The sequence below is a fragment of the Ostrea edulis genome, chromosome 4 (genome assembly GCF_947568905.1).
Source record: "Ostrea edulis chromosome 4, xbOstEdul1.1, whole genome shotgun sequence".
Taxonomy (NCBI): Eukaryota; Metazoa; Mollusca; class Bivalvia; order Ostreida; family Ostreidae; genus Ostrea; species Ostrea edulis.
Genome location: NC_079167.1, coordinates 5116451 through 5143325, shown reverse-complemented (window position 1 = coordinate 5143325; position 26875 = coordinate 5116451). Strand labels below are relative to the sequence as shown.

General features: G+C 35.3%; 2 protein-coding genes across 2 annotated transcripts in view; one reads left to right on the top strand and one right to left on the bottom strand.

The window, feature by feature from the left end:
- The window catches only part of LOC125668272 (pre-mRNA-splicing factor 38A-like), a 10004-nt gene extending 936 nt beyond the window's left edge, over positions 1–9068 (top strand). Inside the window, exons 3-9 of the mRNA XM_048902175.2 lie at positions 1–65; positions 6214–6299; positions 6600–6698; positions 7539–7624; positions 7729–7793; positions 7928–7949; positions 8621–9068. The exon at positions 1–65 is cut by the window's left edge and continues 57 nt beyond it. Coding sequence (XP_048758132.2) covers positions 1–65; positions 6214–6299; positions 6600–6698; positions 7539–7624; positions 7729–7793; positions 7928–7949; positions 8621–8828 — 631 coding nt within the window. The 3' untranslated portion in view covers positions 8829–9068. The remainder of the gene's footprint in view (positions 66–6213; positions 6300–6599; positions 6699–7538; positions 7625–7728; positions 7794–7927; positions 7950–8620) is intronic.
- Positions 1–26875, bottom strand: part of LOC125668847 (uncharacterized) — a 95507-nt gene that overhangs the window by 43476 nt on the left and 25156 nt on the right. The window contains exons 21-31 of the mRNA XM_056164401.1: positions 24326–24357; positions 24099–24208; positions 21135–21204; positions 20987–21054; positions 18049–18129; positions 17916–17956; positions 17519–17656; positions 17086–17173; positions 16603–16720; positions 16333–16448; positions 9490–9599 (exon numbers count right to left, since the gene is read on the bottom strand). Coding sequence (XP_056020376.1) covers positions 9490–9599; positions 16333–16448; positions 16603–16720; positions 17086–17173; positions 17519–17656; positions 17916–17956; positions 18049–18129; positions 20987–21054; positions 21135–21204; positions 24099–24208; positions 24326–24357 — 972 coding nt within the window. The remainder of the gene's footprint in view (positions 1–9489; positions 9600–16332; positions 16449–16602; positions 16721–17085; positions 17174–17518; positions 17657–17915; positions 17957–18048; positions 18130–20986; positions 21055–21134; positions 21205–24098; positions 24209–24325; positions 24358–26875) is intronic.

Genomic DNA, 26875 nt, shown 5'->3' with positions numbered 1-26875 from the left:
TTTTAAATATCTTGAACCACTCTACTATGATTACAGAAAATTGAAGCTGCAAAATAGAGATGGAGGTATAGTAACATTAAATAACTTGTTTTTTGTTTGATTCTTTAATAGGCATTATGGACAGATCAGCGTTTTTTCAGCTATGTCCTATAACTATTGCAACATATAAATATATGATTTTGTAAATGTTTTGAACTAGTTAAGTTGAGCTAAAAAGTGCGTGGAACAGTAGTGATGAAACAAATGTAATAAAAAGAAATGATTGGTTGATGTTTTAGTATAATGTTTGATTACAGTGGTCCCACTGGATCAAATTCTTTTCTAGTATACTACTATGTCACATGTTCTTCATTATAATACATGTTCTGCTCATGATGATACCCAGACAGCAATTCTTTTTGACAGAGAAAATTTAAAGTGTTCAATTGATTTCATTATAGAACTGGAATATGAGATACCAGACACAGTATTATGCATTTATATATAGTAAACTATCAGTATTAGTTATAAACTTTTTAAGTTCGTGGAAGCATTAGACTTTCACAAAACATCATAACAGTAATCACATCTCAGATAGTTCTAAATCACATTAAATATTCTTCTTGCGTCTTTGTTGCTTAAAAGCTACCTCAAAGTCCTTTGGTTAAAAGAATATATGTATCTAAATTATTTTTAAGAATTCTGGATTGAGTAGGTTTCTTGCATTTTATCTCTAAATGTATTAATTTTTAATTGATACAAGTACAATATGGATTATTGTGTATGAACGAGTCTTTGTTGTATAATTATAAACATTCTCTGTAGCATGTTAATGACGTAATATAAAGATCCCTCTCATGCATGTCTACATTATCTTTCTTCATAATGCTTCACCCATTAGTAAAAATATTTTTGACAATGGCTTTAAAGGGACTGATTCACGATTTTCCCCAAACTTTTGTTTTTCACTTTTAATGATCAAAATCTACTGTCTAATATCAGTAATATGTTTAAAAGATTTCACATAAAAATGAAGGTTATACATTTTAGTGAGTTTATTATTTGTTTTGTAAACAAAGATTGTGGTATGTTATTGTTTACGAAATTTTCAAAAGAAATGGATATTGATCAAAGTTTATCATGATAATCTTTCACATTTCAACCATTCTTTAGGTAAAATGTGTCATCTAAAAGTTAATATTTGTGACTCTGCAGAATTAAGATGCTTTATATTACAAAATTATTGTTTCACTGGTTTGTTTGTATACATTAAAAGACCCGAGTCTGTTTACATAACACAGATTTAAGGCTAAAATATTGCTTTTATTCTTGCATTCAGAAAGTCAAAATTTTGGCTGTCAACATTAAATGAGTTATACTTTTAATGTTTAACATCAAAAATGGAAAATATTTTTCTCAAAACTCGTGAACCAGTCCCTTTAAAGGGGCATGGACACAATTTGAACTGGAAATTTTAAAATTTTGTTTTCCCATTTTTAGCTCTTCTGAGCCGAAGGCTCAAAGAGCTAATGCTATGGCCATTTGTGCGGTGTGCGTAAACTTTTTAGAAAAAGGGCTATAACTCAAGAACCCCTTGGCCAATTTTTTTCAAATTTGTTACAGGGTATCATTGGCCCAAGGGCTTTCATACATACTAAATAGAGGGATGTGACCCTTTAACAAGGGGCGATAATCAGGAAAATACAAACAAAAGTAGTGGTTGCTAAAAAATCTTCTTCTCAAGAACCACTGGGCAGATTATCACCAAACTTACACATAAGGATGAGGATATGTTATAGATTAAAAATTGTTCAAGGCATTACCCTGGGGCAAAGGGCGTGGTCTCAAGGTCACTTCAAAGTTGACCTAAATTTATATTTCCTTAAATCTTTGATATTTTAGTCATTATAAGGACTAGGATCATCAAATTTTGACAGTTGATGCATCTTAGGACTTTGTGTCAAGTTGTCTCAAAAGTAGGTCACGGTGACCTACTTTTTGAATTTTGCAGGTATTTATTTTAAAATTAATTTTGATGCATATCTTGGACACTTTGAAGCCTATGATCATCAAAACTTGTCAGTTGGTGGATCATGGGACCTTGAAATGCGTCAACTGAAAAATAGGTCACCGTGACCTACTTTCTGAATTTTATGGTTTATCATTTATAGATATATTTTAAGTTGTTATTTCAAATACCGAGAGGTTTAGAATCATCAAATCTTGTAAGTTGATGCATCTTAAGGCCTTGAAACATATTTATAAAAAAAGTAGGTCACAGTGACCTACTTTTTGAATTTTGCAGATATTCAAATTTCACATTTTCAATTTTAGATGCATATTTTGGGCACTGTAAAACCTAGGATCATCAAACTTTGTCAGTTGATGCGTCTTCAGTCTTCGGTTTGTGTCGACCAAAAAGTAGGTCACCGTGACCTACTTTTGGTATTTGACAGCTAAATTACTATATTTCAGACACTATTTGACCTACAATCATCAAACTTTGTCAGTTGATGCATCTTGAGTCTTCGGAGTGTATCTACCAAAAAGTAGGTCACTGTGACCTACTTTTGGCATTTGACAGTTATATTTATATATTTCAGTCACTAATTGACTTACAATCATCAAACTTTGACAGTTGATGCATCTTGAGTCTACGGAGTGTGTCGACCAAAAAGTAGGTCACCTTGACCTACTTTTGGAATTGGACGGCTATATTTATATATTTCAGATACTATTTGACCTACAGTCATCAAACTTTGTCAGTTGTTGGGTCTTGCATGTTCGAAGGGTTTCGACCAAAAAGTAGGTCATCTTGACCTACTTTTGGAATTGGACGGCTATATTTATATATTTCAGATACTATTTGACCTACAGTCATCAAACTTTGTCAGTTGATGGGTCTTGCATGTTCGGAGTTCGCTGACCAAAAAGTAGGTCACCATGACCTACGATTGGAATTTGACAGCTATATTTCAATATTCATATACTAATTGGCTTAAAATCATCAAACTTTGTCAGTTGATATTTCTTGGGTTCTCAAAATGTGTAAACCAAAAAGTAGGTCACATTGACCTACTTTTTTTGAATTCTTAGGATTTAACTAAAGATTTAGAATGCTAAGAGGCTAAGAATAGAAATGGTGGGGTTGTACAATTTATCAGAAGAGCGATTCTAGGCCCTTGGGCCTCTTGTTAATGTTTACAGTACCTTATAGTCAGCAAAAAATTTTAATGTCATTTGTCGAGTTACAAGTGAGATACAACACTCACAATTCTTTGTTATGCAAACAAGACTCATGCCATGTTTTTGTTTACATATAGACTGCTTAATATAAAATATAATGTTTAATACAAAATGATATGAAACAAACACTAGAAACTATTTAATTGTGTTCAAAATTAACTTGTAATTTGAAATCTGCTTTAAATGAAACTTTTACTAGTATATTTAACCTATGTATTAAACAAAAAACATGGCATGAGCCATGTTTACACATAAAGAAAGAATTGTGAGCTCTGTGTCTCTCTTGTAACTCAACAACTGTCTGACCTTTAAAATTTTGCTGACCATTAGAAATACATTGTGATATTTAAAAATTAGAAAATTTTCAGCTCAAATTGTGACCATGCCCCTTTAAATGCAGATGTCACAAAACATCAAACCCACTTTGCAACCGTACTGTAACGAATTCTCATACATTTTTTAGCTGATTTTGAATTTTGATGTGGAAAGTTTTTGGACAGAATCAGATGTTTGAGCAGCTGGATTGAATTATCAGAACCTAAATTGGAACTAAAGCCAAACAATGAAACAAGACATACTTTTCAATTATAGATTGACTAGAGTAAGATGCAACAAGTTGACATTTCCCCATTTTGCCAAGCCAAGCCAAATATCAAAAAGGGGTTGCATATAAATTATTTGATTGTTGAGTTTGCATTTTTATACCTCAAAGAAAATTATGATTTTTAATTTATCTATATAATTGCATGTATCAATGACAACTGACCACATGTTTATAAAATAAGATATTTGCCAACGTCAAAAACGAAAATCAAACACATCATAAAATATTTTTATTGATGAATTTGGACACAGAATTAAAAACCATGTGGCAATATAATGGATATATATATACATGTACAATAATACAGCCAATTTATGATTAGCCCCAATCTCAGGTTATGACCTTACACCAATGTTTAGATGATAACACTGAGGAGCAAGACTTTAGTTGCAAAACAATTGACCACAGCACCCATCCAATTTAATGCATTACACAATTATCAGTTTTCTGCAACTAGGGCTATACTGCCTCCATGACCAACTTTAAAGCACTGAATCAACACAAGATTTCTGGTCGCATGCACTGACTGCAGAATTAAGAGAGTGGTGATAACAAATGGGTGATAAAAAAGCATTATTACATTCAACTTATTGCAAAAAATGATTTTCGCCACTTTTGAATAGAAATATGTGAAAATGACGAAGTCCAGCTTAGGCACTGATTGTTTACAATTTTCTCCTCCAAATATACTAACAAAAAACTGAACATCATTGACAGAGTCATTACATATAATTACTGTAATAAAGAATTCATTTTTCTGAATGAAAATCTTAGTCTTTTATACAACATATAACCTGAGAGCAGTAACTCATTTGTAGTTAAAATAGTAAAGCAATAACCATTGCAAGATGTAAATATCGATGAACCAATTAGGCCAATTCAACTTAATTGATAGATTATCATCCCCGCCTGCCCATCAAAAATTGGCCCGCCCCGAATTTTTTTATATTGCCAAATTTGCGATTTCCAGAAAATTTTCATGTCCAACTCCGGTATTTACACTTCTTGTTTACATTTCCGGTAGAACAACGTGAAAAACCACGTGAAGAAAATAGATCTATATGGTTTTCTTAATTTCTCGCGTTCTTACAGGCGTAAATCCTGTAGAAGATTAGTATATTTCTGTTTGAAATTAAAGCTTAACCTGGAATTCGTCTGTGAAAATAGCATAATTGATATCATAATCCATCTGGCATTAAATGATGAACTTATGTTGAAAAAAATTCGTTTGTCTTTAATATTTACTCAGAAAATAAAAATTAAAAAATAAAATCCGCCCACCTGCCCCATACTTTTTGGAGACCCTGGATGATAATCTACTACAGGTGACTCTCGATGACTCGAACTTCGATCTCTTGATGTTCTCGGTCTCTCGAAGTGAATTCATGGTCCCGATTTTTTTCTCTATATAACAAAGCAAATTTACTATCAATCTCTCAAACGTTCGATCTCTCGAAGTGAAGTTGGGTCCCGTAAAACACATTTCATTGTTTTTCACTCTCAATCTCTCGAAGTTGGGATAGCGAATACTCACCGTTACCCAATTGTGTAATAATTTCCGCTTGGGCCTTACCTGGATTTTGTTGAATGCTGGAGGGGTAATTGGGTGTTTACATAGTTGAAACATCCCTGGTGCTTCTTTGTGGAGGTGACACACTTGAGTATATAATTGGCTAATTGGTCAGTTTACAATAAAATCTATAATTTGTTTTGACATGACGACAAGAGAGTAAGTTTTATACATAATTTAGAGATCTACAGACTGTTAAATTTCTCGAGTTTGTTCTTTTTGTGTAAAGTTACTCTAAAACATCGTTTTACTCATTCGTTTGAATTTTCATTTTGGGTAAAGCGACATAACATTGTGCTCTGTTTAGTTTGTGATCGTAAAGCGTCATCGGAACTTGGTTTTGTATGCCTATCTAAGCATGATTAAAGAACAAATAAATACATAAACTTTGAAATGTTTTAATAATGCAAAATAAGGTTTTTTATTTTGATATCAAAATACCTGATGAATATGAAGGAAAACATGTCAAAACGATCTTGTTGGTATACATTTCTGGTTACTATAAAATCTGAACCATACCGGGCGGACCTTCAATTTCCGAATTTCGATCTCTCGATTTCTCGAAATTTTATCAAGGTCCCTTGAACTTCGAGTTATCGAGAGTCACCTGTAATTAAGTTGAATTAGCCTTATGAAATTCTTACAATTGTTCATCAGTATGGAGCAGTAAATAAAAAGATTCTTTTTCAGCATCTAAAAGTGAGGGGAGTACATTGATATGATTATGTTATATATCTAAACTGTAAATAATGTCATTGAGCTCAATGCTTGCTTTTTGTAATACTGATATAAAAACAACTTATGTCATATGCAGGATTCCAGTTGATGCATATGGATGAATTCATCGACATCTTGCTTAGGGATGAACGTGTATGTGATATCATTCTTCCCAGAATCCAGGTGAGGAACAAGCACATTAAATCATACATATATGGTAAAACAGCTAATGCAACTGCCAACAATGAAAAAATAATTCAATATAACTAACTGAAGCATTTTGTACATCTTGTATAATTATGTTTAAGCTCTGTCACAAAAATATATTTGCTGTAGTGTTTTATCACTATCAGGTGTATTGAATTCATTATGAAGGTTCCCCAAAAACTTCTAAACTTTATGTTGTTGGATTTTTTTTGTTTGTTTTTTCTTTTTGAGGCGGGCTGTTTTTCTTCATAATGTAATGGCCAGGTTTCATTGCAGAAGCGACATGTCCTGGAGGAGAATAATCAGTTGGAGAATAGAGTTAGTGCCCTTGATGAGGACCTGGAGGATATGGACACAGATGAAGAGGAGGCCATGGTAAAATGTTTTCCTTCAGCTCTTGATTTTGGGGATACATTACATAGGAAAATTATTTACCCATTTAATATTTCAAACAGGTAAACTTTATGACCCATCCAATTTGCATCTCTGTTATTTTCATCTTATTAAACACAAGTTTATGGGTTTGGTTTTGGGGGGTGGGGGTATATAAAGATATGATCAAGTAAATGTGCATACAATATCATTGATAATGTATTTAAAAAGGTTTTCCAGGTAATTTTTCCAATTATTGGGGCTTATAGACATTATGTTGTGTGTGTGGATATTTTTTATGTCTACAGTACAGATCCATGGAGAAATAATGGAATTAGTACACCTCGGGCATGCATATCAGTCACAGCTTCATCTATTGTAGCTACAGATCTGCAGTTACTTCTTTTGTACTCTCATTAAAAGTTATGTAATTATACCCCCCGCAACAAGTTGTGGGGGGTATACTGGAATCGGGTTGTCTGTCTGTCTGTCCGTCCGTCTGTAGACGCAATGGTTTCCGGACTCTAAAGCATTATCCTTTCCACCTACCGTCACCATATCATATATATGGACTACCCATGGGATGAAGATGTTCCCTATCGATTTTGGGGTCAAAAGGTCAAAGGTCACGCGCACTGGACATCGAAGTAGCAATATGGTTCGGTTTGTCATGCCATTTGTTTTTTACACTCAGAAAAGAGGTAGTTTATACCTATTACCAACACCCTTTGGGAGATTGGGGTAAGCGGGGGGTATTCTTAGTGAGCATTGCTCACAGTACCTCTTGTTTTAAACTGAAAAAGTGGTGAATACTGATGATCCACTACTGATTTTCATTAACAGGAGAGAAGTCCGTCTCCTGTGGAGAGAAGACATGGAGATAGAGGGTCACCACCTAGGCACCGCCGATCACCTTCACCTAGAAACAGGTAACGCAATGCCAGCTATTTTCAAAAAAATATTCATGTACAGTACTTATTTTGTCTATCACATGTAATACACGCAGCATTGAATTATGTACTATTCATTCCAGGGAGAGAAGGAAGCGGTCAAGGTCAAGAGATCGAGAAAAAAGGCATCGATCAAGGACTCCTACAGGTCAGATTTACAGCCAGTGTGATTAAGAACTAATACATCAATACATTATTTTCATATATGGGTTAGCCTTGCAATTACTATAAGGAAATCATTAAATCTTTGTAATTCATTTGTTCTTGTTGTTGCAATTTTAGATAAAAGACACCGAGATGACGAGTAAGTTGTACTACATGTAATACAATGATTTGCTTCAATGGCATTTTTTTAAATGCATGCGATGTTAAATACTTAGATGTGGAATACTGTTTACTCATTGTCACAAACCACGCCCATTGTCTCCACGCTACGTCATTGCTGTGGTTGTATGATTAAGAAAATCCTAGACTTCATGAATATTTATGTTCATATATCAACTAGTCAGGGAACTCCCATCAATTTTTTAATGGGAGAAACAACACTCACAGATCATTACATGGCTCGTAGTGGAATAATCAGAGGACTGCCGATTGGGAAAAACTGACACTTGTAAATCAAATTAAGTTTATCGACACAGAATTTGCAAGCATAGCCTCTGTTGTTAATACAAATTTCATTTCATATATAGCTTTGCTCGACTGGTTTCTAAAAGAGTGATCTGTAAGCTTTATTGTCCTTTATTTTTAAACGCCACATATTTTACCTGTACCAGTTATTAAAATCTGTTATTGTGACTGTGATTTGTGATTTGTCGATAAATGATTGTGTCATTTCATAAATATTAATGAAAATCAAGGGTTTCGCTGACCATACAGCCACAGTTTTAGGTAGGGTAGGTACACTCGACTCGATTAGCATGGCAAGTGACGATTTGTTTACTGTGCAAGTACATAATGAAAATTAAATTTCAGTCGCAAGAAAAGTAAGAAACATCGTCATGAGCACAAAAGTAGAGACAAAGATAGGGACCGGGATAAGCGCCACCATCGCAGCAGTCGTCACCACAAGGATGACAAGGACCGAGACAAGGGTGGGTCCAAGTCCGAATCAAAGGCGGGTCTTAGTATAGCAGAAAGCAATGAACTCCGAGCATCCCTTGGTCTACCGCCTCTCAAGTGACATGGAGCTTAGAAAGTTATGGTGAACTTAGACTATTCCACATAGATGGGACAAATTTTAGTGTTCAATGACAACAACAAACATTTTTGTCTCAGAACATGGATTTTTCACAGTACAGAATATTTTACTGAAAAGTAATATCAAAAGGCAAAGAAAAATAGAAAATACTAGACATATAACAATGTTTATTCAGTTGAAATTGTTCGTTTTCTGTAACAAAATAAAAACAAAATGAATACAGTATGTTGCATTGCATACACAAAATATCAACAACCTTATAAAATATTAACAGTTATCACTTACAGTACCTTTTGGCAAGGTGCAATTATAAATGATTTATGTTTATACTTGTGTAGGTATAGATTATACATTGGTGAATGTCTACAATTACGATGTTAGCAAGACGAACAATGCTAACTACACCAATATGTGAAGAATGATTAGTATTTATAATACATTTCACGTATCCTCCAGAAACATCTGTTGATAGAATAGCCACACTTGCTTCGAGCTCTAATGGTTCTCATTCCTCTGAGCTTAGAATGACAACCATAAATGGCACAAAATGCCCATGATGTTGGTATGAACTTCCAGTTGACATTAAATTGTCAGTTGCACTGAGACAATGGGTCAGTTAGAGATACACAGCCACACACTGTGTTATGACACAGTGCTAGGAGGTTGATGCAACTTTTTCAATTCCTGTTTAAGGTTCTGTGCCATTCTTTCAAGTCTTTTGTTATTATGCTTCTTCACCCAACCTTCCACTTCCTGAAATGAGTCATACCATAAGATTACTTTGTGCATACCACATTTCACTGTAATTGGAAATCATTCCCCCTTCAAAGATATCTTGGAGCATATTGCTTTGCATACATACACACATATATATATCTGTGTATGTTTATATATATATAGAGAGAGAGAGAGATTGACAACCAGCTGATGGTCTTAGCACATGGATGCTAACTGATTTTAAAATAACAAAATTAATGCACTCTTTGTCTAATGATCATAATCACATTGGTCCAGACATCTATATAACCCCTATTTTAGGTCAAAGATCATAGATTTTCTAGCATGCATACAAACATTGACTGATAATTAAACAAGAGGTCCATCTCCAGAACCAGTAAGAATTGTTTTAGCCCACTAAAACTGATGCCCCCCATCCCCTCCATTTTCCTTGGGGTTTTTTTTCCCCACATTTTTAGGGATCATCGTGGAAAATTAAGAATTATGGTACATAACAGTCAACTATATGTATATGTGCTTCAACCAAGGAACAGTGTTGTAAACATATGATAGTAAATTAAACTTATCAACATACCTAAAATATCAAAGGTCTATGTCAAAAGACAAACAAGAGGCCCATGGGCCACATCACTCACCTGAGAAAAGAGTGTTTATGTTTTAAACCCAACATGGCAGGTGTGATCAGAAAATCAATAGGGGGTCATACACGTTGTAAATATGTGCATTAAGTGTGTAATTATAACAATTGAATGCCCTTCAGTCAAAGATTTTTGGTGCCAAGATTAATGATATTCACCAAGTTGTTCAAAAGGAATCGACGGCGAGTTTTCTTCTTAATTTATAAATGAAGACAAAAATGAAATTATATCACTAGATTTATTTGGATGCAAAATTAACAAGAGCAGAAAAAATTGAAAATTTATCTACATTTTTTCCTATATATTCCCATGTAAAATTTCTTAAACACTCCTCCTTATATATTCCCATGTAAAAAAAAAAATTGATCTTCTATGTGGCCCCAACCTTCGCCAGGGGACCATGAATTCCACAAATTTTAATCTGCACTACCTGATAATGCTTTTACATTAAAATGACTAATCATTACTATGCTCTTCTTGAGATGAAGATTTTTGAACATATATTTTTTTAAATATTTCAATGTCAAACTTTGAACCCCTATTGTGGCCCCTCCCTACCCCCTGGGGGCATGACTTGAACAAACTTGAATTTACACTACCTGAAGATGCTTCCATGTAAATATGATTAATCACAGCTTTGCTATTCTTGAGAAGAAGATTTTTAAAGATTTTCCCTATATATTTGTGTGTAAAACTTTGATCCCCCCTTGGGGCCCCATCTTATCCCCGGAGGGCCATGATTTGAACAAACTTGAATCTGCACTATGTCAGAAAGTTTTCATGTAAAAATCAGCTTTTCTGGCTCAGTGGTTCTTGAGAAGAAGATTTTTAAAGATTTTTCCCATATATTTGTATGTAAAACTTTGATCCCCTATTGTGGCCCCATCCAACCCCAGGCGCCCATGATTTGAACAAACTTGAATCTGCATTATGTCAGGAAGCTTTCATGTAAATCTCAGCTTTTCTGGCTCAGTGGTTCTTGAGAAGAAGATTTTTAAAGATTTTTCCCATATATTTGTATGTAAAACTTTGATCCCCTATTGTGGCCCCATCCAACCCCAGGCGCCCATGATTTGAACAAACTTGAATCTGCATTATGTCAGGAAGCTTTCATGTAAATCTCAGCTTTTCTGGCTCAGTGGTTCTTGAGAAGAAGATTTTTAAAGTTTTTCCCTATATATTTGTGTGTAAAACTTTGATCCACCCCTTGGGGCCCCATCTTATCCCCGGGGGCCATGATTTGAACAAACTTGAATCTGCACTATGTCAGAAAGTTTTCATGTAAAAATCAGCTTTTCTGGCTTAGTGGTTCTTGAGAAGAAGATTTTTAAAGATTTTTCCCATATATTTGTATGTAAAACTTTGATCCCCTATTGTGGCCCCATCCAACCCCAGGCGCCCATGATTTGAACAAACTTGAATCTGCATTATGTCAGGAAGCTTTCATGTAAATCTCAGCTTTTCTGGCTCAGTGGTTCTTGAGAAGAAGATTTTTAAAGTTTTTCCCTATATATTTGTATGTAAAACTTTGATCCCCCCTTGTGGCCCCATCCTACCACCGGGGGCCATGATTTGAACAAACTTGAATCTGCAATATGTCAGGAAGCTTTCAGGTAAATTTCAGCTCTTCTGGCCCAGTGGTTATTGAGAAGAAGATTTTTAAATGACCCCACCCTATTTTTGCATTTTTGTGATTATCTCCCCTTTGAAAGGGACATGGCCCTTCATTTGAACAAACTTGAAAGCCCTTCACCCAAGGATGCTTTTGGCCAAGTTAGGTTGAAATTGGCCCAGTGGTTCTGGAGAAGAAGTCGAAAATGTGAAAAGTTTACAGACAGACGGATGCCGGACAAAATGTGATCAGAATAGCTCACTTGAACCTTCGGTTCAGGTGAGCTAAAAAGTTCAGGTTCAGACAAAAAAATGCCCAAATAATTCTATCATTTGAACTTAACGTCAATGGTCATCAAAAATGGCACCTGATACGCTGTCTTGTCATGGTATATCAAAGGCCTATGTCAAAAGACAAAATTTATGGTCCAGATCAAAAATAAAGCCCAAAAAATTGACCTTTACATGAAAGGTAATCAAAAATGGCACATGACACACTGTCTTATAGTATAACCACATTCCAAATATCAAAGGCCTATGTCGAAAGACATAAAAGTTAGGGTCCGGACAAGAAAAAAAAAGCCCAATAAATTCTAGTATTTCACCTTTACATCAAAGGCCATCCAAAATGGTACATATTGTGGTATACATACCAAATATCAAAGACCTATGTCAAAAGCCAAACAAGAGTACTGCCAACTGTACATAATACGCCCGTGAAAAGCTAATATAGGCGTTTTTCTTGCACCATGATTTGTAGAACTTGCCTTCAAGTAGTATCGCCAATCATTAGGGTGTGACGTGCTTTCTTTGCATCGAAGAAACAGGACAAATCATGTACTCTCTATGTAATATTTTAACTTGGCATATAAAGATGTATTTGTACCACGTTTAATGGTCCTTGCCCCAACGAATCGGTCTGCATCCTGCTACTATGACTTTGACCATAAGAAACAATAGGCATCCTCCACTTCATATAAAGTGTATGTGTACAAAGTTTGGTTTGTATACTGCCTACATGCTTTTCCTACTAAGTGATACTGTGACCTTGAAAAACAAGAGGTACTGTGAGCAATGCTCACTAAGAATACCCCCCGCTTACCCCTATCTCCCAAAGAGTGTTGGTAATAGGTAAAACTTCAGTATTATGATCCAAAAGGTATCTAGGGACACAGCATCTCCATGCGATGAAAAAAGCCATTAAAGAATTTAAATGGAAACCATATTGCTACTTCGATGTCCAGTGCACGTGACCTTTGACCTTTTGACCCCAAAATCGATAGGGAACATCTTCACCCCATGGGTAGTCCATATGTATGATATGGTGATGGTAGGTGGAAAGGATAACGCTTTAGAGCCCGGAAACCATATTGCTACTTCGATGTCCAGTGCGCTTGACCTTTGACCTTTTGACCCCAAAATCGATAGGGAACATCTTCATCCCATGGGTAGTCCATATGTATGATATGGTTACTGTAGGTGGAAAGGATAACGCTTTAGAGCCCGGAAACCATATTGCTACTTCGATGTCCAGTGCACTTGACCTTTGACCTTTTGACCCCAAAATCGATAGGGAACATCTTCATCCCATGGGTAGTCCATATATATGATATGGTGATGGTAGGTGGAAAGGATAATGCTTTAGAGTCCGGAAACCATTGCGTCTACAGACGGACGGACGGACAACCCGATTCCAGTATACCCCCCCACAACTTGTTGCGGGGGGTATAATAATAGGCATCTTCTTATCATGGTTATCAAATATACCAAGTTGTAATATCCTGGAGCTTACGGTTGGGTTTGTATCCTGCCCACAAAGGTTTTCTACTAAGTGATACTATGACTTTGACCTTCAAAAACAATAGGCATCTTCCTCTCATGGTGATCAAATGTACCAAGTTGTAAAATCCTGGAGCTTACGGTTCGGTCTGTATCCTGCCCACAGGGTCCAGACGGATGACGCCATACCATAATACGTCCTGTCTTCGACGGGCATATAAAAAGTTATGGCCTGGACAAGCTTTGTATGAGAAGCGGAAGAAGAATTCACACTAGAACAATATGTCCCTCTCCTGTGAAGGGGAGACATAGTGATGCAAGATACAAGTCTCAGAAAGTCTGAACTCACAAATTTATGTTCTTACAATTTGAACAAAAACAGCCAAGTTATGGAATTTCCGATACTTGTGTAAAATAAGGAATCTATAGTACCTTCTAATATCCTAGTCAGTATGGATGATATATACATGTAGTACCAAGCTTCTAATATCCTAGTCAGAATGGATGATATATACATGTAGTACCAAGCTTCTAATATCCTAGTCAGAATGGATGATATATACATGTAGTACCAAGCTTCTAATATCCTAGTCAGAATGGATGATATATACATGTAGTACCAAGCTTCTAATATCCTAGTCAGTATGGATGATATATACATGTAGTACCAAGCTTCTAATATCCTAGTCAGTATGGATGATATATACATGTAGTACCAAGCTTCTAATATCCTAGTCAGAATGGATGATATATACATGTAGTACCAAGCTTCTAATATCCTAGTCAGAATGGATGATATATACATGTAGTACCAAGCTTCTAATATCCTAGTCAGAATGGATGATATATACATGTAGTACCAAGCTTCTAATATCCTAGTCAGTATGGATGATATATACATGTAGTACCAAGCTTCTAATATCCTTGTCAGTATGGATGATATATACATGTAGTACCAAGCTTCTAATATCCTAGTCAGTATGGATGAAATATAGTACCAAGCTTCTAATATCCTAGTCAGTATGGATGATATATACATGTAGTACCAAGCTTCTAATATCCTTGTCAGTATGGATGATATATACATGTAGTACCAAGCTTCTAATATCCTAGTCAGTATGGATGATATATACATGTAGTACCAAGCTTCTAATATCCTAGTCAGTATGGATGATATATACATGTAGTACCAAGCTTCTAATATCCTAGTCAGTATGGATGATATATACATGTAGTACCAAGCTTCTAATATCCTAGTCAGAATGGATGATATATACATGTAGTACCAAGCTTCTAATATCCTAGTCAGAATGGATGATATATACATGTAGTACCAAGCTTCTAATATCCTAGTCAGTATGGATGATATATACATGTAGTACCAAGCTTCTAATATCCTTGTCAGTATGGATGATATATACATGTAGTACCAAGCTTCTAATATCCTAGTCAGTATGGATGAAATATAGTACCAAGCTTCTAATATCCTAGTCAGTATGGATGATATATACATGTAGTACCAAGCTTCTAATATCCTTGTCAGTATGGATGATATATACATGTAGTACCAAGCTTCTAATATCCTAGTCAGTATGGATGATATATACATGTAGTACCAAGCTTCTAATATCCTAGTCAGTATGGATGATATATACATGTAGTACCAAGCTTCTAATATCCTAGTCAGTATGGATGATATATACATGTAGTACCAAGCTTCTAATATCCTAGTCAGTATGGATGATATATACATGTAGTACCAAGCTTCTAATATCCTAGTCAGTATGGATGATATATACATGTAGTACCAAGCTTCTAATATCCTAGTCAGAATGGATGATATATACATGTAGTACCAAGCTTCTAATATCCTAGTCAGTATGGATGATATATACATGTAGTACCAAGCTTCTAATATCCTAGTCAGAATGGATGATATATACATGTAGTACCAATCTTCTAATATCCTTGTCAGTATGGATGATATATACATGTAGTACCAAGCTTCTAATATCCTAGTCAGTATGGATGATATATACATGTAGTACCAAGCTTCTAATATCCTAGTCAGTATGGATGATATATACATGTAGTACCAAGCTTCTAATATCCTAGTCAGTATGGATGATATATACATGTAGTACCAAGCTTCTAATATCCTAGTCAGTATGGATGATATATACATGTAGTACCAAGCTTCTAATATCCTAGTCAGAATGGATGATATATACATGTAGTACCAAGCTTCTAATATCCTAGTCAGTATGGATGATATATACATGTAGTACCAAGCTTCTAATATCCTAGTCAGTATGGATGATATATACATGTAGTCAGATGATTAACAAAATAGTGTTATATTGACAGGTACTTCAGGTGGTTTCTTTACTCCCTGAATACAGATTAACTTTACTTGGTTTACGTTAAAGTTTTTGTGCTTAACCTGCATGTGAGAAACTTACTGATACAGTTACGCATGTAGTGATGGACATCTGTCCCATCCCCACATGTAAACAAATTCTATTCACACTTTAATAAATACAAGCACTTACTAAAGGGAAATAAAGATGACTCATCTCAACTCGTGCTAGAGAAGTTTTCACTCATAGTAATTGCTATTCATGAAGAGGTCAATGGCCACAAGGCTTTCTTGCATGCATTTTCAATACAATGTACATGGATTCTGATTTGGCTGAAGGGAGGATACAAGGCTCATTTACCTCAAGAATCCTCTGTTTCTTCCAGTAGAAATGGCTTTTAATGACATCTGCAAACTCTGGCGGTGGATACTGGAGTTGGTTGATCATGGCGTACTTGATATTGTTGTAACACACATCTGTGGAATCAAGAAATTATTAAGAAATTTTTCTCCATGTGTAAATTGGTTCCCCATTTAGTAGACATCTACTGAAGTACCTCTGGCAAACAGCACTTTTAGCTCATGTAACAATTTGATTATCAATTGAAAGAGAACTTTGCTTGTGACCTACCTTCATTATAATCATCACTATGCTTCTTTCCAGCATCAGTTCCAATCTCCTGTTCAAATCCAGGCTCATTGAAATAAGGATCAGGGACTAAGATTAAAGACTGGATTGAGACAAGCACCTGTCAAATTACATAAATTGATAATGCATGTATGCATTGCTAAATGGCTTTCCACATTACATGAAAACTGCCTGAAATTGTAATGCTGTGTATGTGAATATTTTTCCACTAATTTATTTTTATCTTTTTCACCAATTCCTGAAATAAGCTAATTCTTTACTCATTTATCAATGCCTCAACTCTGACTGAATTATAAATGGAACTAAACTATGTTCTGGGAAGAAATAGCAAGATAAAATTTCCTGGTACAGTATATATAGTGTGTCTGTCAGTTCTCTTATGAATTTAAACTGGATGTATTAATCATGTCAGGAGTGTTGGAGTTTCATTTCTGTGACGTAATACTGAACAATGAGTATTTTTACCTGTAATAGAGTGGAGGTCTTTTCATTCCACTGCTCCCCCTTTTGACCTTCCCAGGTACCAAGTAAAGACAAACAAACCTTGCCACACCTAAGAATGTTAAATATAAACTATGAAATTTGTACAGTAGAATCTGTAAGAGACCAAATATGCTGTATATTTTAAATGTATCTATAGGGTATCACATGCTTTTGATAATGTGCTGGTATTTTGTTTTTGAAATGCTTATTGCAAATCATGAGTAAAAGGCACTGTTAATTCCGAGTCTGACACAGAAATCTGTGAGGTCTTGAACACTGGTTATATCAGATAGATTAAAGAATGACAGTAAAAATGTCATTTCAGAAGAACTTGCACAATCGTATCCAAAAATTACGAGTAAACGTTTGAAAATCAAACAACAGAAAGAGTAAGGGGGAAAATCAAGACACATACGCATACAAGTTGGGATTGAATCGGACTTTGCCCCCTCCTGTGGTCTGCAGGTTGAAGTGGGGTGGAATTTGTGGGTATAAGGGTGGAAAATAAATGTCAAATATAAAACAGCCTCCAGAATATGGCGTTCCCTCAGGACTAAAAGAAAAACAAAGCATTTTTATCTTACAAGGAAACAAACCTAAATTCTTAGGGAATTTCAAATAAAATATGCAGCCCTGAATTCATAATTCTCAGTTTGGCTTCAACTTACCCTGTAATTAATACTTCAACTTACCCTGCAAATAATGCCATAACTTACCCTGTAATTAATACTTCAACTTACCCTGTAATTAATACTACAACTTACCCTGTAAATAATGCTACAACTTACCCTGTAATTAATGCTACAACTTACCCTGTAATTAATGCTTTCATTAGAGTCAGTCTGTCATCATCCTACAAATAAATGATTTTATTTAACCTGTAAATTTCCAATTCTAATTTTAACATTTTTTTCATAATACACTGGAAACCATATCAATACTCACAGTCCTAGCAAATATACTAGATGACAGTTCCAGTGGAAGGGAGGTGGAAAGAGAAGATAACTCCTGGGCAATACGTAATACCTGTGTCAAAAGAAAGTGGGTGATAGGAGTGAAAGGATGTGGAATCAATATTTCATCAACAATGAAACTTAGAATGCCACTTGTACATGCATCAGCAGATGTCATCAAAAGACTGTTATGGATATGCAGGACAGAGGAATGAAAAAATTATTTATCCATGAATTTTTCTCATGCTTGGTAAATCATAATGTTGGGGACCCTCAATCCAAATATATCCATGTCATGTGGAATTTATTGTCATTGTAAAGAGTCATGGAAGAGTTACTTCCCCTGAAAATCAGTGAATACTTGGTCCTGTTAAACTTTCCCTATAATTAATTTCTGTCTGAAAAAACAAAGACTATAGGGAATGGATAACCTTTAGATAAAAATATAGTCAATAATACATAGAAATTATGTACTCATTATGTCGAGGGAATATGAAGTACTCAAGATGACCTCAATGTTGATCTAGGGTGACATTGATCTTAGTGCACTCTCACAATTACAACTGCCTTTTATCATCATACTTTTAAAACAGTACCTTAAATGTTTATCAATATTTTAAAATTCCAAAGTATCAAATTTATTTTGAATATTTTATAAAAAGTGAGGGACAGATTCAAGGGCAATTAAAACAAGAAGCCCACAGGCCTTAGGTCACCTGGGTATTAGTTAAAAGTATCACTAGCACCCAGGGCTCGGAAATATATAATAATTTTCCTGTTCTGCATATCTAAGTTAAATTCTAATCTTTAGCAGCAGTATAAAACAAGATGTGTTCTTAAAACACAAATGCCCTCAAAAGTGCCCATAATGATGAAAGACTTCACATAATATATGTTATGACTATTTTGTTCACATAGTATATGACATGACTATTTTGAACCTGTCTTAGAGTTAGAACCTTGGGGTTGCAAAATTCACAATTTTAGTACATCCCTTTCTGCTTTTCCTACAAATATATTGAGCTTTTAAATAGTATCAGCAAAATTAAAGACGAAGTTTTTCAAATGATAAAGACAATAATCACTATGTTGATTTTGGCCCTACCCTGGACCTAAAACTCCTACCTCTGGGATAATGAAATTTAAAATCTTGGTAAAGGGCTGTCTGCTCTTTTTGAATATCCATTTAGTTTCAATTTAGTATCTATATCATTAAAGAAGATGTTATCTAAATGTTTTACACATAAATACTATATACCAAGTTTGGCCCCTGCCCTGGGGTCAGAACCCCTACCCCAGGGATCATGAAATCTATGATTTTGGTAGAAGCCTTCCAGTTCTACATCACTATGCATTTAGATTTTCTTACAAATGTGCAGTTGTAGAAAAGAATATTTTTGAAAATTTATCAATTTTTGACAGTTTCTGCCCAACCCCCGAGTCCCCAGGGTTCAAGAGGCCTGAAATTTACAACTTATGTCCCCCATGTCCCAAAGATGCTTCAAAATTTGTTTTAAAAGGATTGGAATGATAGTTATCAAGAAGAAGTTAAAACTGTTTAATTGTTAATGCACAAAGGTCAATGACGGATGCAGACCAATAACAATAGGTCACTCGAGTGACTCAGGTGACCTAAATATCCCCCAAAGCATATTTCATTAATTTTATAATATCCCTCATGGTTGAAAGTCTTATCACTGTGACATCACAATGTTCCTGACAGCTAGAACCTGACAGGCTACTATGAAACACAATGTCATAGTTAGTAAAGTGAAGACAACCATTACTCTGACATCATAAATTTCAATAATGCGATCAGTGTCCTGCTTATCCTTAATGAAGTGGCACAGTGATGACTAGCAGGGGCTCTGTTTCCTGTGTATGTGAAAGGCTGAATAAAGATTCTGATTTATCTTTGGAATAGTTTCCATTATCTTGGAAGAAGAGGGAAAATACCCTACAAAAACTTTCATAATTCTAAATAATTTCTATTGCAAAAATCAGATTTTGACCCAGAGTTTGCCTTTAACTAGTGAAATATGTTCCCAAATAGAACTTGATCCTGTGCAAACAAATCAAGAAGCATAGACAGACTCTTTTTTCAACAAACAATATTTACTTGCTAGATGGGCAGATGCACAGCTAAATCATTAACTAAAATTTTCAAATCTAAGGTAAATCGTGGTACATGTATCTTGTTTAGAAAAATGTACTAAATGATAAAAGAAGCAATAATTTCTTCCACTCCCGGAGAAATAAATGACAAAATCTTTTGATTTCTTGAATTACTTTATTGGGAGAACTTAATTTTTTCCAAAAACCCTTAAAATTTGCGTCATTTTATTAATTTCACCTTTAATATAAAAAATTATAGAAAATAGTACAAATAACTAAATAGGAGACATATTTCAAGCCCTGTAAAATCCAGGAGCTTCCGGGGCTTCACCCGCTGGGCCCCCAACAGGGCTTTGCCCTGGACCCACTGGGGGCCTCATAAAGTGGCGCCCCCCATAACCGCAATTCCTGGATCCGCCCCTGGTTAGGTTCCACAATATCAACTCTAAATAAAACTTATTCTGATATTCTTCAACACAACATTGTCTTAAAACCCTTAAGATCAGAGAATATACAGAAAATCTGGGGAACTTACAGGTTTTTATCCACTATGTAAACTACTACTTTTTTCATAAATACACCAAATATATCATTTCATGAAAATCTTTGGGGAAATTTTTGGGAGGTTTCACATCTATAATCTTATTGCATGAAATTTTGATATACATCTAAATGTGATAAGATTTAAGTTAAGCAAGAATAAGTATGGATTTAAAAGGAAAATTCTTAAAGAGATATGCATTTTAGAAATAATAAAGTGGTACACAATGTTCCAAACATTTCCATAACCTATTTTTAGTATACTTAATCCTAACCTGTTTTTGTGTGACATTCTGCGAGTGTTTGAAGTCTGCTGCATAGTTGTGACAGCTTGTACCATCCACTACAAATAAAACAAAATAAATTCAACAAAGAAGAAGAATATTTCCTATAAACTTCACAATATGAGAGAATTTGACTTACATGAAAATGATGCAGTCCCTAACTGTAGAGTCCGCAAGGCCTGCTTATATTGCATCTCATACAGGTGTGCCTGTCAATGTATGATAAAGCTTGTATTGCATCTCATACATGTGTGCCTGTCAATGTATGATAAAGCTTGTATTGCATCTCATACATGTGTGCCTGTCAATGTATGATAAAGCTTGTATTGCATCTCATACACGTGTGCCTGTCAATGTATGATAAAGCTTGTATTGCATCTCATACACGTGTGCCTGTCAATGTATGATAAAGCTTGTATTGCATCTCATACAGGTGTGCCTGTCAATGTATGATAAAGCTTGTATTGCATCTCATACAGGTGTGCCTGTCAATGTATGATAAAGCTTATATTGCATCTCATACAGGTGTGCCTGTCAATATATGATAAAGCTTATATTGCATCTCATACAGGTGTGCCTGTCAATGTATGATAAAGCTTATATTGCATCTCATACAGGTGTGCCTGTCAATGTATGATAAAGCTTGTATTGCATCTCATACAGGTGTGCCTGTCAATGTATGATAAAGCTTGTATTGCATCTCATACAGGTGTGCCTGTCAATGTATGATAAAGCTTATATTGCATCTCATACAGGTGTGCCTGTCAATGTATGATAAAGCTTGTATTGCATCTCATACAGGTGTGCCTGTCAATGTATGATAAAGCTTGTATTGCATCTCATACAGGTGTGCCTGTCAATGTATGATAAAGCTTGTATTGCATCTCATACAGGTGTGCCTGTCAATGTATGATAAAGCTTGTATTGCATCTCATACAGGTGTGCCTGTCAATGTATGATAAAGCTTGTATTGCATCTCATACAGGTGTGCCTGTCAATGTATGATAAAGCTTGTATTGCATCTCATACAGGTGTGCCTGTCAATGTATGATAAAGCTTGTATTGCATCTCATACAGGTGTGCCTGTCAATGTATGATAAAGCTTGTATTGCATCTCATACAGGTGTGCCTGTCAATGTATGATAAAGCTTGTATTGCATCTCATACATGTGTGCCTGTCAATGTATGATAAAGCTTGTATTGCATCTCATACATGTGTGCCTGTCAATGTATGATAAAGCTTGTATTGCATCTCATACAGGTGTGCCTGTCAATGTATGATAAAGCTTATATTGCATCTCACACACGTGTGCCTGTCAATGTATGATAAAGCTTGTATTGCATCTCACACATGTGTGCCTGTCAATGTATGATAAAGCTTATATTGCATCTCATACAGGTGTGCCTGTCAATGTATGATAAAGCTTATATTGCATCTCATACAGGTGTGCCTGTCAATGTATGATAAAGCTTGTATTGCATCTCATACACGTGTGCCTGCCAATGTATGATAAAGCTTGTATTGCATCTCATACAGGTGTGCCTGTCAATGTATGATAAAGCTTGTATTGCATCTCATACAGGTGTGCCTGTCAATGTATGATAAAGCTTATATTGCATCTCATACACGTGTGCCTGCCAATGTATGATAAAGCTTGTATTGCATCTCATACAGGTGTGCCTGTCAATGTATGATAAAGCTTGTATTGCATCTCATACAGGTGTGCCTGTCAATGTATGATAAAGCTTGTATTGCATCTCATACACGTGTGCCTGCCAATGTATGATAAAGCTTGTATTGCATCTCATACAGGTGTGCCTGTCAATGTATGATAAAGCTTGTATTGCATCTCATACAGGTGTGCCTGTCAATGTATGATAAAGCTTATATTGCATCTCATACACGTGTGCCTGCCAATGTATGATAAAGCTTGTATTGCATCTCATACAGGTGTGCCTGTCAATGTATGATAAAGCTTGTATTGCATCTCATACAGGTGTGCCTGTCAATGTATGATAAAGCTTGTATTGCATCTCATACACGTGTGCCTGCCAATGTATGATAAAGCTTATATTGCATCTCATACAGGTGTGCCTGTCAATGTATGATAAAGCTTATATTGCATCTCATACATGTGTGCCTGTCAATGTATGATAAAGCTTTAAAATAAGGCAATAAAAAGTTAAATGAAAACATACAAACAAGAGGCTCTCAAGACCCTGACTTGCTAATCAAAAGATGATGGTCATTTTGAAATTACAGTAGCTCAGAGAGTAATACATGTGCCACAGGAGGAACATTTACCATGTATTATGACCGGCAATGAAGCTGTGCTAGAGAAGAATTCAGTTTGCAAGGCCATAAGCAGAGCATTTGTACCAAGTATGCTGACCAGGAAATTACCATTCTGGAGGAAATGTCTCAGACAGTGAAATGTCATGATTGCCATATTGAAAATCAGCTCACTCCAAATAGTAACTGCACTTAAGTGGGACAACTAAGGGAACATTTGTACCTAGTATGCTAACCATTGATACAGCCATTCTGGAAGAAAGATCAATCTGGGTTCAGCCTATCAAAAGCAAAGGTGGCCATATTGAAATTCAAATTGCTCCAAAAGTTAACAACATTTCCAGGGAACCACTAGAAAACATTTATACCACGTATGGTGACTGGAGATTCCACCATTCTGGAGAAGAAATCAATTTTGTCTCTATCAAAAGTAATATTGAAATTCAGATGGCTTTAAAAAGTAATGACACTTCTGCAGGACCACTAAGGAAATACTGGTATCAAATAAGGTGGCTGAACATGCAACCATGCTTTAGAAGATTTGAATGAGTTGTTTATAGGAGCAAAAGTCAACAACACACAGACATCAAGTGACAGCAATTGCTGACACTGACACTAGGTGAGCTAACAAAAACAGATGTCTCTACAAAAAGTTACCAGCTAGGGAAGGATATTCATAATTGCAATACACATACAGCAGGGTCTCTTTAATCCTAATACTTGAAAACGTTTTGCATCAATATGTACGATCATTACTACAAGTAAATTTACTAACACAAAACGTATAGTTTTCAGTCACTCGTTCTGTACCTGTTCAGTTTTAACCTCTTCCTGTTTGGGTGAGTTTTTGTCACTTTCTAATGATGACTGACTAGATGTGGATGTGCTGTTAGATATCAGGCCATCTAATTCCAGCATACCTGCAGAGTACATCATGATGTCAACTTTGATATATAAAAGCCAGTAAATTAATTTCTCAAAGAACATTCTATTTTCTGTGTAAGTGAAAACTGTTTTGATGAATTCATAGAGCTTACCCTTTACAAGATTAAACAGAACTGCAAATTCTCTGAAAAAGTATATATGATAAAATCAATGTAAAGTATATTAAATATCTCAAAAACTACAACTTTGAAACTATTAAGGATAGGATTGATTACATGCATGTATTACGTCAGAAACTCAGTATCAGAATAGTGGCTGTTGTCACTTCACTAGCTATGACATCATAGCCAACTAACTACATTACATCGTGTAGAAGGCTATGATGTCATAGCTGCTGAGAACATCATGATGTCACAAAAACCCTAGCCAATGAGAAAATCGCTGAGGCATGACTTTTACTACAATGCATTTTTTTTTCAATTTCTTCACTATTCTCCATTGAATTTGATGAAATATTTAGAATAAGTTTTGATTTATTTTCATTGAAATTATTCGTTATTGATAAGCACTGACAGTACCATTTTTAAAAAAAGAATATACATGTACATGTGTACATGAATTGTCAATGATGATAAAAGGCATTTATAGCAGTGTTAGAGCACAAAGTTAAATGTCACTATTGCTATTTGAGTACTTCATATTCCCTTATTGTATTAAGTTCATAAAAATATCTTACTTAACATGTTTTAAAAAGAATTCATTGAAACTTTTTTTCATGAATTGAGACCAATGTGTCGGTAACAGTAGTGAAAACAAGGTTTTATGTGTAAATGTTTACGTATTATTGTTTACACAAAATGTATTTTTGTCTACACCACAAAATCTGTAAAGATACTAAAAAATTATTGGAAGGGTATCCATTCCCTATAGTCTTTGTGAAATTGTGAATGTCAGACAGAAATTAACTTCAGAGAGAGTTTAACAGGACTATGAGGAAATATTAATCAGTTTTCGCTGCTTTTCAGGGATTGTAACTCTTCTATGCCCACAATTTCCTTAAATGACAATATTTGGACATATTTGAATTGAGGGTTCCTTACATTATGATTTTACCAAATATGAGGAAAATTCATTGACAAATAATGTTTTCACACCACTGTCCTGCCTATCCTTAAAGCAAGGAACATGTGTCACCTACAGTCACAACAAAATATGCAAAGTCACAGGGCACCTGAGGATGTTTACTTTGAACATAATACCTGACATGTTAGGAACTACGGAAGCCGATAGGTGCCAGGGTATAGAATTAATATTTATTTAACTGGCGGTCGCCACTTAATTTAGTGGCGACCGCCACTTAATTTAACTGGTGGCTGCCACTTATTATCAGGCGGCCGCCACTTATTATCTGGCGGCCGCCATATAAATTAAGTGGCGGCTGCCACTTAATTTAACTGGCGGCCGCCACTTATTATCTGGCGGCTGCCACTTAATTTAACTGGAGGCCGTCACTTATTATCTGGCGGCCGCCACATAAATTAAGTGGCGGCCGCCTCTTAATTTATATGGCGGCCACCACTCAATTTAAATCATTTATATGGCTGTCACCAGTTATTCAATTCCTCTCTCTTTCTCTATCTCTCTCTCAAAATGAAAGGGTTGCAATCCATCCCCAATGCTTAGTAATATGCATGTGATATATATATATATATACAATTAAGAGCATTAAATTATTGTTTTTCGATTGTACTGTTAGATACGTAGAACCACGGGGCTGACCCTCCATTTTTTTTGACAACGTTCAATTTCTATTATTTTCACATGCAAACTAAATTATTTTCACATGTGAAATAAGATTAATTGGCGGATTGGCCCCCACCCCACTCTTTGGGTGGTAGTAATGAATGGTAAAAATGTAATAATGAATGAACTGATCAATTGAAGGATGAACGGAGTCCCCTCCCTCCAATTTAGGAGTACGAAGTTTGGACAAAAGAGACATTTTAGGTTCCTTTTTGCTTGTCAACAATTGTAGAAGACAACTTCTCCGACGACTGTCCCTATACACTTTGAAAAACGATGCTGCATGTTTGCGTACTATTCTAAATCTTTCCAAAATAATCACTCAGCGATACGAATTACATTGTTTTTGCAATTGGCAGCTGCCATATAAATTAAGTGGCGGCCGCCAGATAAAATAACTGGCGGCCGCCACTTAATTTAAATGGCGGCCGCCAGTTAATAAGTGGCGGCTGCCAGTTAAATTAAGTGGTGGCCGCCACATAAATTAAGTGGCGACCGCCAGTTAAATAAATATTAATTCTATACCCTGGCACCTATCGGCTTCCGTAAGGAACAAACATTTATTGCTGTTCATGACTAATGTTATAGAAGCACTTTTTGAATGTTCAATGAAGCATTCCAAGTTTGTATAAAACAAAACATCCAGTTACAAAATACATAACAAACAAGAGGCCCAAGGGCCTAGAATCGCTCTTCTGATAAATTGTACAACCCCACCATTTCTATTCTTAGCCTCTTAGTATTCTAAATCTTTAGTTAAATCCTAAGAATTAAAAAAAGGTAGGTCAATGTGACCTACTTTTTGGTTTACACATTTTGAGAACCCAAGAAATATCAACTGACAAAGTTTGATGATTTTAAGCCAATTAGTATCTGAATATTGAAATATAGCTGTCAAA